The 18,870-nt window shown below is 45.5% G+C and overlaps 1 protein-coding gene across 1 annotated transcript in view; it reads left to right on the top strand.

The window, feature by feature from the left end:
• The window catches only part of LOC107194847, an 18,251-nt gene extending 1,894 nt beyond the window's left edge, over positions 1 to 16,357 (top strand). The window contains exons 2-14 of the mRNA XM_015584553.1: positions 2,352 to 2,619; positions 6,814 to 6,911; positions 8,182 to 8,334; positions 12,839 to 12,964; positions 13,363 to 13,602; positions 14,041 to 14,172; positions 14,205 to 14,328; positions 14,476 to 14,598; positions 14,679 to 14,768; positions 15,259 to 15,382; positions 15,451 to 15,669; positions 15,750 to 15,841; positions 15,940 to 16,357. Of these exons, the coding sequence (XP_015440039.1) occupies positions 2,352 to 2,619; positions 6,814 to 6,911; positions 8,182 to 8,334; positions 12,839 to 12,964; positions 13,363 to 13,602; positions 14,041 to 14,172; positions 14,205 to 14,328; positions 14,476 to 14,598; positions 14,679 to 14,768; positions 15,259 to 15,382; positions 15,451 to 15,669; positions 15,750 to 15,841; positions 15,940 to 16,080 (1,930 nt within the window). The 3' untranslated portion in view covers positions 16,081 to 16,357. The remainder of the gene's footprint in view (positions 1 to 2,351; positions 2,620 to 6,813; positions 6,912 to 8,181; positions 8,335 to 12,838; positions 12,965 to 13,362; positions 13,603 to 14,040; positions 14,173 to 14,204; positions 14,329 to 14,475; positions 14,599 to 14,678; positions 14,769 to 15,258; positions 15,383 to 15,450; positions 15,670 to 15,749; positions 15,842 to 15,939) is intronic.
• Positions 16,358 to 18,870: the final 2,513 nt, after the last annotated feature.

The following is an 18,870-nucleotide window of genomic DNA, read 5'->3' on the forward strand; positions in this document are numbered from 1 at the left end:
TTGAAATACGAGAAAATTGTTTGCATAAAATTGAATGGCAGGAGGGGGCTAATTAACGGGCTATAGTGGATTTTTTTAAACATATTATTTTAAATATATGTAATTCCATTAAACAATACCAAAGTCGACCTTCATATCTCTTAAAATAATAATGTTAAACGAAAATTAACTATAGCCCGTTAATTAACCGCCTAGTGCCATTCAATTTTGTCTCAACAGTTTTCTCGTATTTCAAATGGTTGAAGAAAAGACGAACTGTATAGTATTCGCGGGGACACCCTGTATGTTGCGTGCAACGACACGGCAATAAACCAATACAGTGCCGACGCGTAATCTAATGGCGCGTCGGCTCTTACCGCAAGTATGGAACAGCAGAGAGACAAGTTGCACCGCGGCTTCCTGTGGTTCATTAATTGCCGCGTGCTCTCGGCTCGCGTCGTGTTACTCCGATGGCTGGACCGACGATAACCACCCTTTGGTCCATCTTAGGGTAGTAACGGAATATGGCCATTTCACGCTTGAAAAGAATTACAGACTCCTCTTGATTATCGTCCCGAACTGAAGTCTGCGCCGGGACAATAATCGTGTAGGATAAGCCAGACGATAATCGAGAGGAGTCTGTAACTTGTTTCATCCCATCTCTCTATCAAGGTCACCTACTTTTTTTAAAATGGAATCACCCTCATTTAAATACCTACAATGATAGTCCCTTGCATTAGGAATTCAGTGACTATAATTATTCAAGGTCATTCAAGGTCACGGAAAAAAAGGTGTTCTGTTTTAAAAAACGAAGGTGACCTTGATAACTCTAAAAGAAATGACATAAATACAACATTTTTTGGCATCGTGTGTCAATCCTTGTGTCCACTCACATTAACACAAAGTGTGTGTGTGTGTCCAAGGGCTGGTTTCGTCGGTGTGTTCGTTGCAAACGCATCTTGTCCGTCCTTGCTTTACTCCATTTCCATTAGGGACAGTTGTCAAATCGGATCAAGAAAGTTGCCAACATCGCTTCGTCGCCCTTCTCGTAATGGAGCAGAAGAATGCTGGCAATAAAACGAAACTTCCGTCGATTTTTCCGACTTTCTCGGCGAGTCCATCCCCGTTTGGGTGAAAGCAGCACGAGGCAAGTTTACTCGATCCGGATCTTGACGATCGTTGTCGCATCGTTGTTACGGGAAATTAGAGTAAACGCGGCGTGGATACAATAACGTCGGGCGGAGAAGTTTCCTTCATCGTAAGGAGGGGAAGGGAAAACCGGATTTCACGGTTGGTACTTTGTTTCCCTGTTCTGCAAGTCGGCCAGAAGAAAATACGTGGAGGGTTGGGTTATTGTTTGGTCCTGGGCCACGCTGGAAACTTCGTTGCCTCCTACACGGGGAACGATAACGCACGCCACCGAATGCCACTTTATTCGCCGCTCTGGTTCACGGGGGAAGCCAGATGCGACAAATGTCTCTCCTTCCCCCGGAAGTTTAACGTCGCAGCTTGTCTTCCGATTCTACCGATTAATTGGTCGGTAAAACACACTGTAGCCTGTAGAGACAAAAAAGAAGAGAGTGAGATTTTCACGCAAACTTATCTATGGCATCAAACAGTTTCCATAAGATCTAGACAGTTGATTTGGTCGCTGTTCGTAATGGAGGATATAAGAAGAGGTTCTTGTGAATTACGAGCGAAAAGGTGTGGGGGACACGGGCCTACTAATTCGCCTCTGAAACACGTACTTTTTACAATCAGAGATGCTATTCAACCTGTTGAGCGTGATTTTCTTTCACGGGGAGCAGAATGTAGGCAATACGTCTATCAATGACACGAATTACGCAGAGGTATCCAGTGCCTTTCATCTATCATTGAATTTACACCGTAACATAGCAAACACCTGGAGTCACCTGCTTCCTTATACGAAATAAATCCAGTAAAAGGACAAGCGAACCGAGAAGGGAATCGATGACTTCAAATAATGTCCCCCAATCGAAATGTCAAAGTTTATCGACAAACACAAGCACATATGACATTTTGCTAAACATTAAATTCCCTTGTTTAATCGTCCGCCGTGCGATAGATACATGGCCTTCAGTTCCCGAACTATACGTGAACCGTTCTAACTTTCAGCGGGCTAAAGAATGCTTTTGCAGTCGACCGTAAATAGTCCACCCCCCGATGATATAATTAAGTGTAAAATAGCTTGCATAATTTAATTACAATACTTGCCAAGCTTGTGTCACGCATACAACGCCTGCACACGAACCAACCGTGTCGTTTCGCAATGCTGCGCAGCATCCGACCGGTACTCAACGACAGTTGCATTTATCTAATGTTAGTTACATGAAACTGTGAAATTATTTCAGCATGTCACCGCGTAATGGCTCGTGCGTGGCGGAAGTGAGCTCGGTGAGGAGTCTGTCGTCGGACGATGTCTCGGCGACGAAAGCCCACCGACACAAGTCCTGTTGGGCAAGAGCCACCGATCCGGCTCATCGACGCGGACGTCGGATTCAATTGCTGCAGATGCTGGTGCTGCCGTTCATACCGATCTTGGCGTTGATAGTGCAGACGGCCAACACCCTCCACGATATTCTGATCTATCGGCAGGAGGTCTCCGACATCGAGTCACAGGTAACGGAAAATCTCGATCCTAGGTTTCCAGGTTTTCAGGTTCCCAAGTTTCCAAGTTTTCTAGAAATTTATACTCTTCAAATGAAAATTCCTGCCACGACAAGAAAACCAAAACCACTTACGAAACAGTATTTCGAACCCTTGCCCTCCATCCAACAAGATCGTCCTGCCTGTCAAACGCCTGTCGACCCGCTAGATCCTTTCGCAAACGATGGCGTAATTACACGAGCCGTGTAATTAGGTCGGACCGTATAATTCAGTGGTAAATCGATCGACGAAACTGTGTAAAAGTAACGAAGGAACGAGTAAACATTCACCACGCCTACGAAGCCGTCCCCGATCGAGCGGCCACCGTTTGTTCGCGAGGCTGACCATTTCTTCGATTGTTTCTGCACACACGGCATAGCATAGATCAACGATAACGAATCGACGAGGCTCCCTCTATGATTTTTAACGCGCGACCCCCCCCCCCTCCCCCTCGACGACGATAACCGGGGAACGGAATTGCAGTTTGTTAAATTGGATACCTAAATCGTGGGTGCGTATCCCCCGCACATCACGCTAGAAGGGAGATTCTTAACCGTTACATCTAGCAATTTTCCTGTTAAATTAGTCCGTATCGTAAGAACGCCGATGAATTTCAGCCAGACAGGTTATCTCGAAACCGTCTACGATCGGAACATTCCCATTGTCTCGATGGAAATTCTAATACGAACACGAAGCAACGAACGGTAATTCCAGTTCTGGGGCGTAATTGTACACTCAACGTAAATAACGAGTGGCAGAAATGCACGCGACAACTTGCAACAGATGTTTTTAACGCGGTCACCGGTTTCATTCTCATCGCGGCGTGTTTCATTACTTCCCCCTGGTGGCGGCAATTTATTCGGGATATTACTCCCTTTTCAGGGCGGGTACGCCTCTCACCCAAGCGAGCACGGTGTAGATGAAAATTATCGATAAATTTGAATCAAACGACGGAGCCCTTTTCTGGCCGACCTCGGTTCTTCATTTTCCACTTCGATACCTTCTTTAATGGATGGCACTCGCTTTCTCTAGCCTACGAACACGTACAATCTTTATTGTGATCCTGGGGCGAACTCGATACCAAACTCAGCTTTCTATCTATTTACATTCGAATTCTTCGTGTACATGTTCACTTATTCCTCTCCGTTATTATTACTGTTTTCTGGATTGTTTTACAATCGATGCTCTCCACCGGAATCGCGTGGGATAAATGAAAACACTGTGTGTGTGTGTGCGTGTGTGTGCAAACAAATATTTCCACGCTGAAACCAGCGTTTCGAGGAGGTATCGTGTTATCTCGCAGTATACGAGAGTGGCGACCGTTCGATGGGAGAACGTATTTCGAAAGAGTGTGTCGTCTCTCCTCGTGGGGAATTAAAATGGACTGTCGAGTTTTGTCGACGACCTATCCGATGGTTCACATCGAAAGGGTAATAAGTCGAAGTTGGAAAACAAAAAAAAGCAAACAAGAAACAGTAGGCGGCTGAACAATTGCTACGCGACAAAAGAGAAACATTCGATTGTTTGCATCGTTATTAATGCCGTTGCACGTGTAGCCGATCCGTGTTCGATTCCCCGTTCGACACGTTTTCATCGATCGACCACGATATTTCCTATCGCGATGCAAATACTCGGGCAATAACCAATTCTATCGTTCTACAATACATTGGTCATCGACAAAGGCGGCTTGGTATTGTTTCACTTCGCGTCGAGTTCTTCACGATGGTTCTTCGCGCGAAATCGTATTGTTCCTGGGGAATGATCTAACCTCGAAAACAACGATATGTTGCAATCAACCGAAGAGGTTAACGGAACACGAGTCTTTTCTCGGAGAAACAGAATAAAACTAAATACAGTTTCTTACTTTAGTTATACAGTTCGACACCGTGCATTAAGCTCCACTTGGGACTGGATTGGTTCAGGCGTTGGCCACAAACAGAAGAAATGTTCTACCAATTAAATTCAAGCATTCATAGAGCTGTGAGGGTGCCTAGAAGGGCACCGTAAACTGTTTAAATCGTACTTCTAGATTACATAAATTTACGGAATTATCCTAAAATTACATGTATGACGATTTATGCATTTACCAGGTTTGTGAGGTTACATGTGTTTGTTTTATCCATTAGTTGTTACATTAAAAAGAAAAAGGTTATTAAACATCTGTTCTGTGTTGTAAACAAATTTGCTTATAAATATTTTGGAGAATTTATAATTTAATTTTCTCGAAAACGAAAAGGAAACGTCACTTTTTTTCCGCCGTAAGGGATTCTTCTGGTAACCTTGCTTATGACGGCCCTGATAAGCTAACCAACGCCTGAAACTGGCTAATAGCCAACGCTTGGTTTTTGACAAAGCCTGAACGGACAATGCCTGGTGTCGGACTGGACTTGGAGAATCGACATCGAGCTTATGTCCTCGTTCTCGTCGTCGTCGAAACTTAACGTTCTGTCAACAAAGGGCCGATCGTCGCTTAAGTGTGCGGGAATTACTGGGCAAACAGAATTAACGTCCCTTAATTCCCCATTTGTTCGTGGTCGAAAAAATTTCCATGGCGGATCGAAGTGGTTCGCGATTGGACGAACCTGTTGCCTCGAAATAGCTGCTCCGAATAGACGAGATCGAAATTCATCGAAACGGGGAGAGTAGCCACGAGTAAGTACCTAGAGCCTGTTCGTTCTCGGGTTACTTGTTTGACGAAGAATGGACTCATGAAAATAATGGACGCTTCGCATTCCCCCGTCCTCGTCTTCATCTCATTTCATCTCGTCTCGTCTCGAGTCGCCTCGTCCTCGGTGTTTCCCGTCAATGGTAAATACGTCGAGAGTTTTCCACCCAATCACGTTGATATTCCGCCACGCCCTTTGCAATTAAAATCGAGGAGAAAAATAAGACATTGAGATTCCTCGAAATCGAATCGATCACGATACAAGCCCCGTAGGGATGAACAAACAGTTACGGGAATTTTGTCGGTTTTGTTTTCATAGTCGTCAGACTCTGAAAAATTTCACATGGCTTAATAGATGATGCGAGCAATCGCGACGGAAGTCCGTACCCATTAGTACGCCCTCGTGGAACATCTTCTGTCGCGATTAATTCCGTTCCAGTAGATGAAGCGTGCACCAGGGCAGACGCACGAAAATGACGCCGTTTTAGGTGGCTCACGCAAATTTTTAATAGTTACAGATTTCGTTGAAAATTTAAGAGGACATTCTTAAAAGCTTCAACTGTCGATTGCTATAAAAAAATCGCAAGGTCAACGATGAAATTATTGAAAAAGAAACGTTATAAAAATGTATCTTCTACGCATGCTGCTATGAGGGTCAACGTCACTTGTTTTCCTTTGGTTTGTTCGACGAACTTTCCCATTTTTTCTTAAAAATTAAAGGGAAATAAATTTTTCTTTCATTTCAGAATTTTGATGTACTTTAAAATATTAATCATTTCAATTAAAGTGGTGTATCCAGCTGGATACGACATCAAACGCGTGAGTTACCTTAACTCGATGTTTCCGACTCCTAGTGGACCCTGGATCGGTATGAACATTATCGAAAAATTATTATTGGTAGTAGTTATACACGGTATAGTGAGAGACAATTTTATCTGAATTATTCTTACCACTCGTGAATGCATCTGCTTCGTCTCGTTATTTACACCATTGGACACTGTTGCTCCAAACTCACATGAAACGTATATAAAAAGAACAGAATAAAGGGAACAGTACATTCTTGTCCCGTGTGCTGTCGCGCGGGATAATCTATAATTATCGGAATACTCCACGAGGATGAAACGCAAAAGCATCACGAGTACACCTAATGGACGGCCATTTAAGTACTTACTCGGAAGTTGGAGTGACCGCTCGACGGTTATATATCCAGGAAGCGTTCGCACGTCCACTCTATCCTGTCTACTCTCTGTCCTTTCGTCCCTTAAGATTAGTTCCATCGCCCCTCGGGAGTTTCATGGGTCTCGAGGACAACGGTCTTGTCCATTAACTGTGCAAAGCCCCTCGGTCCATGCTGTGTCCAGAAACACTACCTATCGTGTGTTGTAGCGTAACGGAGGATGTTTCCATCGCGAAACGAGGAAATCTGTGATATTAATATGCATCGTGTCGCGTAGTCTACTCGTCTGATATTGATTTCAGCGTCTTTATCATCTTGTTTCCAGGTGACAATCGCCACGGACTTGGGGAAGGTGGTCACGCGGATGCAACTCGAACGATCCGAGGTCGCGTTCTTTATTTACACCAACGGCAACACCCTCAGGTATCCATCGAACACGCAGCTTCGCTTTAGTCGTTTCGCCCCCACGAATACGTAAGATCTTCTCCCCGCCCATTGTCGAGTTCATTTTACACTGTTCTCTCGAGACGATTGAATATCACTTGATTTCTCTAGGTGTATACAGGGTGTCCCGAAATAATTGTAAGTCCTTGAAGTTGATGATTCCTGGAGTGATTTGAAACAACTTTTTCCTTAGCGAAAAAGTTCTTCGAAACTTTGTTAACGAGATATTAACGAAAAACCCCGACCAATCAGAGCACGTGTCTGCCCGTCGAGCGCCCGCAGTAGCGTTGCCTACCAATCGCAGCGCGTAGCCAACGCTACTGCGGGCGCTCGGCAGGCAGACACGCGCGATTGGTAGGGCTTTTTTTGTTAATATCTCGTTAACAAAGCCTCGGAGAATTTTTTCGCTAAGGAAAAAGTTGTTTCAAATCACCTTAGGAATCACCAGCTTCAAGGATCAACTATTTCGGGACATCCTGTATATACCTACACGTGACTAGGCGACGACGGCATTATTTGAAACAGAAAAAGAACCCTTTACCGTGTTCTAAGACAATGAAAACAAATGGGCGTCGCCTAGGGAGGGGAAACCGTTTCTCTAATCAAACCGCGCTCGAACCCCAATACACTTCCTCTCCCTACTAGTATTTCAGGGAAAGGGTCGCCTCGCGGAATACGAGATCGGATCTCTCGATTCAATTGGACCAGCGATCCTCACGAAAATCCTTACGAATACAACAATCGTCTGACGCCCTCGTGAAATCAACGAAACGCGACGCGTCCGACCATTTCTTTCCATTTACGACACGGTCCACCGTACGGACCCGTGATTCGAACGCTTTTTACGGAACATCGGTGAAATTTCGATCGAGAAACAGATCCCTTTAACCCTTTGAACTCCTTTGTCGAGTGTGACACTCGACATTTTTAGCAAAGTTCCAATGGTATCATCAATATAATTAGTAAAAAAAGAAATTTATTTAAATTGTTTCCTATCAACTAACTGTCTTTTGTAATTACATAAGTACATTTAAAATGAGACACCTAAAATACCAAGGAGTTACTGGAAACAAACATAGAAAAGAATTAGGAGTGCAAAGGGGTAAAAATCCTCCGGCCGGCCTCGGATGAATGCGTCATTTCTGAACACAGAGAGGCGAAAAAAAAAACGACCAAATAAGTAGTGTCTCCTCTACCAATTTATCGACGCGGAACTAATTATCCCATGGTCTCTTGCACTCCGTTGAAGGTCGAACTTGACGCAGAGGTTCGCCATAACCGATCAGGCTCTTCACAACATGACTACGTGGCCCCTGGTCTCTGTGCCGAGGGACGAGAGCAAGACGCAAACCTATGACGTGGTCAGCAAAGAGGCCTTCCAAGCACGCCTCGAGGATTTCAGGTAACGAATCGATCGACGAATACACACTCGGGGTTCCCCTCTTTAAGCCCCAGGGGGATACCACACAGACTCCACGTGGTTCACACGTTAATGACGTCAGAGTATGCCTCATGTGACTGACGGTTTCCACTTTGATCGCCCTGTGAAACTTTCGTAACGCACACGATCTACGAATTTTTCTTATTTTTCATTTTTATTTCCTTTTTGTTTTTAGCTTCGAGCATGCGAAAATTTTGTATACGATTCATCGAACGTGCAACGAGACACGAGTCTCGCCGCTATTAGCTCGAATTATCGGAGCACACATTAGTTCGAAGAAAAGGAACGAAGGCACGAGGGTTCGGTTGGAAAAATATCGGAAACGCGGTATGTTTACGCGGCCGAGTAATTGTAACGCCACCCTACAGTCGGAGGAACGTCGGCACGGAAAGTTACGGTCGCGGCCTCTATTCCCTCGAGCCCTCGAGGCCTCGTTCCGACACTTGTTGAATTTCCATTCAGCCTCGAGGCGAGAGGAATTCTTCTTTTCCGCGAGCTTTTTTCCCCTTCGATTAACATGGACGAGGTCTCCTTCTTGCAATCGACTCCTTTGTTTGCCGAACCGAACGATCTGAGAACATAAAATCCTCTTATTTTTTTACGTGAAATTGTCCTACTTATTAAACGATCGCCTGGTCTATCCTAATTCACGATCGATGGAAAATCCTCGTGAACCTTCTTAAAGCCGAAAGCTAGTCGCCCACAGCGAAAACTATAACACGGTCGAGGTGCGTCAAAAGGGACGGCAATATCGTCGTTAATATCGCGTGTTTACACAGAAATAAAACACAGGAAAAAAGCACAAAGAGAGTGAGAAAAAAAACGCGCGAGTGCCCACGTCGAATAGGTCTCTACAGGGTGTCCCAAAATAGTTTGTAAGTCCTTGAAAGGCGTGGTTTCTGGGGTGATTTGAAACAACTTTTTCCTTAGCGAAAAAGTTCTCCGACGCTTTGTTAACGAGATATTAACGAAAGAACCCCTGACCAATCGGAGCGCAGGTCTCCGGCGGGAACTCGGTGGACAGACCAGGGCTCCGATTGGTCGGGGTTCTTTCGTTAATATCTCGTTAACAAAGCTTCGGAGAACATTTTCGGTAAGGAAAAGGTTGTTTCAAATCACCCCAGAAACCACCCCTTTTAAGGACTTCCACTTATTTTCAGACACCCTGTATATCGGGGAACATTCCGGTGTAACACGTGCCTCAGGGTAACTGATGTCACGAATCTAATTATTGCTAATTACGAAGTAAACAACCAAAAGACGCGGCGGCAGTTGGTTATACACGCGTTACATTCATATAATACATATACATATACACGGGCGTCGAAGCGATGCGTGCTTTTATAATAGCGCCGTATTCGTCTTCTCGCGATATCGATCGATTATAAAAATACGTCACCGGGGCCCGGTATCCCCGAGATCGATAACACGACGCGATGCAACGAGAGAAGAGATAGGAAAATAAAAACGTGTGAACGACGTTGTGATGGTGGTGGTGGTAGTTGTGGTCACCTGTCGAAAATCATTCGATTGCATCCCCGAGCTGGAGCAAACACGAAACGGAAGCCCGTACGCGACCCAATTCCGTCGACGCGTGAAACAAAAAAAAAAAAAAGGAAGAAAATCGACGACAGTTCGGATGCCGATTCACGTTTTGCCAGTCGGGGAGGAGATGGAAAACGCGACGGAATAATATTAATGTTGCCCCCTGAACGGGAATATTTGCGGAAGGCACGTTTTTCATTTGGTCGAACTGAAAACAGCTTGCTACTACCTTGGCCACGGGAGCACGTATACCCGATAAATCGATACACACGCTGACGAAGCATCGGCATACCTATGCATACGGATAATTCAGACCGGATCCTCCCGTCGAAATTCTCGTCCACGTGAATCAGTGTTGGAACGTGATAATCAAGACCACCGTTGGGGAACGGGGGTTTAAGAACATTTATGGACGATTCGAATCTCCCCGTTTTCACGAAGCAATTGATCGGTAAAATCGAGAATTGAAATGTGAAACGGAAGAGTACAGGGACCTCGTCCGAAGTTTCTCTGGAGTGAAATTCTCTCCATCGATCGAACGATACGCTGGCCTGATAGTTTTTTCACGTTGGCCATTACGGCAGCACACGTCAGTGAATGGGACGTGTTTCTGTCAGCGGGGGCACCGGTAACAAGCTGCTAACAATCCTCTCTTCGTCTTCGATCCTCGAGATATTATCCTTGGCTGACAAAGTGGATGGACGAACGAGGGGAGGGGGGAAGATTGCGAAGAGATAGACGGGTATTAACTCGGCCTCGTAGGGGATGAAATAACGCCATCACCACCAGCACCGTTCGGTTCCCGATGTTCTATTAATCTTCTGGAATACGATCGATCAGGGGTCGGTAACTGAATTAATTAGCGTGGTCGTATACGTGATTATTTTCCAACGTTCTAACGAGTCCCTATGACCGCGGGCTCGTTTCATTTCGGCCAATTAATGGTCTAATGAGATTCGTTTTACGTGGGGCACTTCGCGTAACGACGGTGTACAACAGGACAATTAAACGAAGTACCGGAAGTCGAAGCAACTATTACGTATACTATATGTACACCCGCGAGCAAACTCGACTTGCTGTAGGGGAAAAAGTGGCGTAAGATAAAGGCCTCCTACCACTTGGTAAATATATTTCAAGTACTGAAATAAATGTTAAATCGATTGTTAATTTCGCATAAATTTCAATAACTACGAGACCAAGTGATAGATGGTCTTTCCCTAGCCGAAACAGAGTTTGCTCACGAGGGTACACCATCCATAAGTGTCTGGACACAAACACTATCGATATTAGAATGTTACTATTTTTCAATAATTATTCAATAAATAAACTATTATTTTTTCTACTATTTACCGAATTGAATAGCGTTGTTTGGCTAATTTCACAATAGTACCAGGCACTTGTATGATTAATTTTTTTCTAGAACGTGAGTTCGCAATCTCTTGCACTGTTAGAATTAAACTTATACATAAAATTATACATGTAACTTGTACTTAAACAAAAATCAACGCAATGCACAAAAGAATATTATGCAAAGTGAAGCCTATTAGTATCGTAAAAATAACACAAACAGACATTGCTAATAAGATAAATTGACGTTCGGAACTTTAAACGATAATACATCCAAAATGAAAATATTTGGCATACGACTGTTTATCCTGATAACCATTGATACACATCGTGTCGTGTATTCGGTATGGGGTGGGCCTGGTTGATTGGACTCGATAACGCTCCTCCACAGGAGGGCAACGCGAATGTTCTTCCGCTGCTGCTGCGTATTCGTATGTACTCATTTTTCTTGCCTCGCAGAGTTTCGGAGGGAGTTCCCTTCCCATCCCACGCGCGGGATCAGTGTCATAAAACGTGGACGCGTTGCACACGTACGAGAGGCAGAGTTGGGCAGAATTTTATGCGAATAATACACCGTGAAAAGCAGTAGTATAAAAGGGTGTCGTTCCGAGTTTTAAACAGTTAATAAAATTAAATAATTGTTCAACAAATGTCGATCCATTCATAAAGAAGTATTATTTTATTATAAAAATTGAAATTTCCACGTTTAAACTATTAAAAATGACGAAACATTTTTTTCTTATCTTTTATTCGTTATTCGAAACTTTTTATCTAGATAATTAGTTTGCTCATCTCTGACGAGAAGCCTCAACGAAATATTTTGTTTTTAAAATAATTCCCACGTTCAGTTGCCATCTGGTAAATTATAACAATAAGGAAGTCTTTGATTAATTGATGAATCGCTGTAGAAATTCTTCCCATATTGTCCAGCGGTTTGAAGCGTTTCAGTCTGTCCGTGGGTTCTTCAAGCAGTCGTTTTGCTAGATTATGTGGATGGTGTGTCAGATTGTAGGAGTACCTGTTTGTATCAACGGAATATGCCCTCAAAGATATCGTACCGCTTTTTGTTCTCTCTCTCTCTGTCGCTCCACAGGCTTCTCTGTCGAACCACCTTTACGAGCAATGGATATGCGGTTGTCACACATGACCGCGTGACCGACCATTTGGAGCAGTAGACAATATTTTTAGACCCCTCTGTCCGTCTCCGTCCCTCCGACTCCACCGTCGGCTCGATCTCTCTTTGTCGCTCTACGAACTATCGTCGGTCTCCGTCTGAAAGTTAGTTCGATAAAACGATTAGCTAAACTTTCTCCCGAACCCCCGTACAGACCCTTTTTCTTTTTTGTGCGATCGCCCTAAGGGGCAGTCGAATCCGAAAGGATGAAAAAACATGTCCGTCCTTTTTTCATTCGTGTTCGTGTTGCTGACGATCGATCGAATAAAGTATTTCCAACGGGTAACTGAATCTGAAATAGTTAATGGAGAAATGGAGTCGAAGGCTTCCGGTGCAAACATCAGGGAATCCCGTCTATTATGGCTCGAAGAGTGCAAAGTTTCTTTCTCGTTTCTCCAGGCAGAAGATCAGCTCGGAGGAGAGCAGCATCACCGAAGTGATGGCCTGGTACACGAGCGTGAACGCGGCGATGCTGGACCACTTGACTAATCAGATCAAGGAAACTGACAACAGCGGCGTTTGGAGGTAACCCCTTGGTAGAAAACTGTTCTTGCACTGTTCGTCGAGCCAAGAATGAAGCAAAGATTTATCCATCGCACACTACACCACGGAAGAAACTTCTCGAATCGGAACATTTCGCTTCGATACACATTTCGTTTTCTCTCGTTGAACAAGGAAAAAGCAAGAGACGTGTAGGATAGACGTCCCAATTACTGTCACCTTAAGATTAAAGGCGTAACTTTTAATAATAAAATATTTCGCACACAATTCTTTATACGTTTCGTGAAATAAATAAAGTGACAGTATTAGGAACACTGGCAGTAATCGGGACATTTACCCTATGCAAGTACCGAGCGTGTGATAAATTGCAAGACAGCAGTGCAGAAATTTTCCCCGTGATGACAATGCGATCTCCGTTTCAGGTATTTGATAGCGTTTAAAAATTTGCTGCGGAGCATCGAGAGCCTCGGTATTGCTTCCGTGTACGGAATCAATTACTTCGGTCGTGGAATCCTTGTGGGGGACAATTACGTCAGCTACGTACGCCACGAGGCTCTTGGACGTGATCTCCTCACCGGGTCCCTCACATACGTGCCTTCCCTCAAACACTTTTACGCGGAGCTTACCCGCACTATGCCCGATTACGGCCGGATTAAGTCTAGGTACGCGAGGAACGCGACTGAGTTTTATCGACCGTATACAGGGTGTAACAAAAATGTTGGAGGACCTTGAAAAAATGTTTTCTGACGCTTTGTTAACGAGATATTAACGAAAAACCCCGATCAATCAGAGCGCGAGTCTGCCAGCTGAGTTCCCGCGGTAACGTTGTATACGCGTTGCGATTGGTAGCCTACATTACCGCGGGAACTCGGCTGGCAAACTCGCGCTCTGATTGGTCGGAAGTTTTTCGTTAATATCTCGTTAACAAAGCCTCGGATAATATTTTTGCTAAAGAAAAACTTGTTTTAAATCACCCCATGAGTCTCCCATTTCCGGGTTCTCCAACGTTTTTGTTACACCCTGTAATCCCGGTCCCGAACCGATCGAAATCGAATCGTATGTATATTACCGTCTGAACGAAATTTATTCCACATCCGTAGAAGGGACGAGATCCTGAAGAATCAGAAACGGGAACCGAGCGTGGACGATGCGATAGCTTATTTCGATTCGATGGCCACTTACGTGGACGAGCTGCGGAAACTACAACGTGAATTACGTCACATGATAAGGTAAATTTTCGTAACGGAACTGCCACAGAGATCCCCATAAACTCCACATTGCAAGACGCAAGCAACAAAGAAGTCGCTGGAATAGCGATAGTTGTCCTGGTATTGGTCGTGTCCCCTATTATTATAATATTGGTACGCAACGCGGTGGCTACTATCCAGGTAAGTGAAACAAGCCTCGTGGATAATTGTCCGAATTAGAGCATACGTGTTCCTCTTCTATTCGATAATTCGCTTAGTCGTATCCGAAGAGAGGTTTATCGTCGTCCTGTCGGCCGATCTCGATGTTCACGATAGATCTTTTCGTAGATGTACGCGGCGAACTTGGCCCAGAAAGCAAGGGAACTGAAACAGGAAAAGGGAAAAAGTGACACGTTACTTTTTCAAATGTTGCCGCCCAGCGTTGCGCAACAATTGAAGCAAACTCAACAGGTATATACCTCGACGAGTATTCCATTTGTATTTGTGCTTGTTCAACGATCTGCAAATGTTCGTCTTTCCCCGTTTCACAGGTGCCAGCCGAGTTCTACGAAGCGGTAACCGTCTACTTCAGCGACATCGTTGGATTCACCGAGATCGCTGCCGAGAACACGCCCCTCGAAGTACAACTATTTCGTTACAGAATCGAAAAGAAACCACATATGTATAACAGCTTCAAAAATATAACCATTAGTACTCGATCATCGGGGGCCCATTGTGTCCCAACGCACTCAGGGTCGTACGTTATTTCCAGCTATGGGGTGCCAAGGAATAAAACCAAAAAGACTGGAAGATTTGAAAGAAAACGTTTTCGTAAGCTTTCATCAAGAATAAAAGGGCCGGAAGTATTTTAAATCTGAAATTAGTACGCTATAAGAACTTGTTTAATTACATTAAAATGGAAAAACCGATCCGAAATTGACGTCTTACGCCCCTGAACGATGGTCGAGCACAGTTTTTAAAACTCAAGGGTATCGAGTGACAGGATTAGGCTACCGAAACATAAACTTTAGGATCGGTCAGATTTATGGCTAACGCTGTATCTTTGAAGCAGCTATACGTCCGTTCATACATGAAATCATCACGTGTGTGTGTGTGTACACTTTCATACAGGTGGTGACGTTCCTGAATTCGATCTACAAGCTCTTCGACGCCCGCATCGAATGCTACGACGTGTACAAAGTCGAGACCATCGGCGACTCGTACATGGTCGCCTCTGGCTTGCCAGTCAGGAATGGTAAAACCTTCTTCGGTGTTTGGATTGTTCCTAAATGGGTGTAGAGCGATGCGTGTATAATATTCCAGGTGACAAACACGTCTCTGAGATAGCGACGATGGCGCTCGACCTCCTTGCAGCATCGTCGGTCTTCCAAGTACCAAAGAGACCCGGGGAACGGCTTCAAATACGTAGCGGAGCACACACGGGACCGGTTGTCGCCGGAATCGTCGGAAGCAAAATGCCCCGTTACTGTCTCTTCGGGGACACCGTGAACACGGCCAGTCGCATGGAGTCTACCGGAGAAGGTGCTCCATCTCTTTGTACTCTCACTATTCGTTCTCGGAATCGCGAGTACTCTTCTAATCGATCTTTGTTCCGCCCGTAGCTCTACGAATCCATATCAGCCTGGAGATGAAGAAGGCTTTGGACGCCGTAGGAGGATTTAAGATCGTGCATCGTGGTTTGGTGGACGTCAAGGTAAACAAAAAAAAATCTACCCTATCTACAGTATATGGTGACAGTCGTTAGTAATAGGGGAGGACGGGAAAGAATATTAAAGATATTTACTCGGTCAGGGTAAAGGCTTGATGGATACCTACTGGCTGGAGTGCAAAGACGGCGGTATCGCTCGGGCCGCGGAGTTGGATCTACCCTCGTTCTTCGAGGACGTCCGACCAGTTTTCATACGTCGTTTAAGAGAGGAGGGCACCCTCTGATGCGAGCCGTATTCCCGACGGGACCTCTGGTACCTGAACCGCCCACCTACCCCTTACATTCGCCTCTCGCAGCCAAACCTGATCGACCATTTGAAGAAACCGAGTCAGGGTCGCAAGAACCGGCTCTCGCACCCGAATCTTCACATCACACCGGTGAAACCGCCGCCTCAGTCGCAATCCAGCATCGAGTCACAGGACTCGGCGACGTACGAGGGTACCCACTCGACTACACCCTGTCCACCGAGTTACTCGCCCGCCAGCCAACGCAGCCGTTACTCCCAGCCGAATCTGCCGACCCTGTTGATATCCTACGATAGAAGATCCGCCGGTGGCGGTTCATCGGATCGCCGCATTCGAATGTCTCAACCGACTTTGAACTCGAGCTTCAGCGGCATCAATTTCGCCGGTGTGAACCGCGGCACCAGGCTGTCCTACACCAGTCTCAGAGCAGCGTCGGGTGACAACAGCATCAACGAGGAGAGGCTATCTGCGCGAAGCGTGCAAGGCTTCGGTGGTAGCTCGAGGGGAAGCTTGACGATGGATCAAAGTTCCCCGAGACTCTCCCAGCCAGACGTGCGACGATTCACCCTTCGACACGACGCCACGGGTAAACGCGAACGTCTCTCTCAACCGACACTGGTCACCGGTGACTATCATCCAGGTCGTGGCCAACAAAGACTGTCCCATCCATGTCTGAGCTCCGGAAAAGAGGTTAATCTGCCCACGATGGTATTCCATTCGCCCTCCCCGCCGCCCGTCAAACACAAGAGATTCTCCCCGGCCATACACGCCAGCCAGAGGGACCGTCTATCGCAGCTAGACTTCGGCGGTAAATTCCGCAGCTTCAAGGAGTCCTCCGCGACCAAATTCAACCGCGACCGATTCTCCATCCCGGAACTCGAGACGCAGAACGATCTTCGATTGATCGCCGGTACGCCGAAGCAACGGTTCAGCTTGGACAGCCAGCTGACTCGGAACCAGGACATGACCAGATCGAAATTACTGCCAATCGCGAGTTCGCCGATCAGCGAACATCAACAGCCGAAGATCGATGAAATAACCGGGATACCCACAGCGAGCAAACTTAAAAGCCCGACGAGAGAAGGCCTCGAGAGCGTACTAGTGGCGAGCACCACTCCGATATTGCCGGCATCCGAACGACAGCTCTTGTCATCCGAGCTTCTTCTTCTGAGCAAGAAAATCAACTCGGCGACGTCTATGAAGAGCAACAAATTTTCATCGGTCCCACCGCCGATACAGTCCAGGGAGAGGATGTCGGTGCCAGAGATACGAAACTCGAGCCTACGTCGTCTACTCGATCCGCCCACAAGACAAAGGCACAGCATCACGGGCAACCTAAGGCAAAGCATCATCTCTCCGATCAAACCTCTTGATTTTGGCCGAAAATCGCCGAAACATCTGTTCGAGGAGGCACTTGAACGATTCAGGAGAGACGAGAAAGAGGAGAACCGGAGGAACGAAATGTCGAACTCGGAGACGGTCGTGGACATCACCGACGAACCGAAACACATTCAGAAGCATTACGCGTACACTTACGAGACCACTGACGAGTGTTCGCCGTTTGCAGGTAAGATAAGCGTGTCCGCGATACCGAAGAAGAAATATCTTGAGAGCAATTTCGACGAGAACGAGCAGGTGATCACGACGGTGATCGAGACTGATGTGCCCATGATACTTGCCAGTCCGAAATACGCGAAGAAATCCTGTTACTCGAATGAGACTCCGAAGTGGATCAAGAAATACTTGGAGAACGAGAGTCCGAAGGTCGGAAGGAAAACTACCCTGAACAAAGAGAAGGCTAACAGAAAGAACAGTCGAAGGAAAAGTTCGTTGGAGTCGGTGGAGGACGGAAAAACCTCGGGGAAAATACGCTCGAAGTCGGCCAGCAGCGGCGACAGAATGGTAAGGAACATGACCGTACAGACGGATTTGAAAAACATGAAGAACACGTACGTGAGGATCGTACCATCGGACAACGCTGTACGAGAGAACAGGTACGAGGTGAAGGTGGAGAACAATTGGAACGACGGAGATATTCGCGGATTATACGGGGACGATGAATCGGATGGCACCGACTCCGACGATTCCACGTCCGTTTAAATCGAAAGATGTCGACCGAATGGTCCAAGCACCGACGAGGTATAAGAATAGACTTATCATCTTATAGGTGGCTCACTTAAACTGTAATACCGACACCTTAAAAAGCCTGTGGATTTTAGCGAGCTCTACGCTATGAGAACAGTGAATCTGCAGTAGGTAGTGACACTAAAATGGATATGCGGCGACAGAAAAGTAGGCCGAAAAAATACATTTGATGAAATGTCTAATCCTATAACCTCGCTGTGGTCCAAGCTATGATAAACAAACTGAAAAATTCTTTCCAACCACGCGGCTGACTCCCATGATATTCGGAAATTGGCGAAACAACGGATACACCGAAGGAAAAATTTTCACAATCTGTACTTAAACCTACTCGAACGCTATGAATTTTATAAAAAGAAAAAATTGATATTTTCATTATAATAGTTGCAGAACCACGGACCACGCGTAATAGACCGTTCGATTAGCCTAAAACAGACCTGAAGAGCGATAGAACAAAGATTTGAAGAGACCAAATCGAAATATTTTCACATGTGTTGTATATATCGTGAAGTATAGTCGACTTAGAGATTTATGGAAACGGACGAAAGACAGAAAAAGAGAAATCTCTCTTTATACATATACGATTTATAACGACGACATCTGGATCTCAGTGTACTATTTCCATTC

The sequence above is a fragment of the Dufourea novaeangliae genome, unplaced genomic scaffold (genome assembly GCF_001272555.1).
Source record: "Dufourea novaeangliae isolate 0120121106 unplaced genomic scaffold, ASM127255v1 scaffold8, whole genome shotgun sequence".
Taxonomy (NCBI): Eukaryota; Metazoa; Arthropoda; class Insecta; order Hymenoptera; family Halictidae; genus Dufourea; species Dufourea novaeangliae.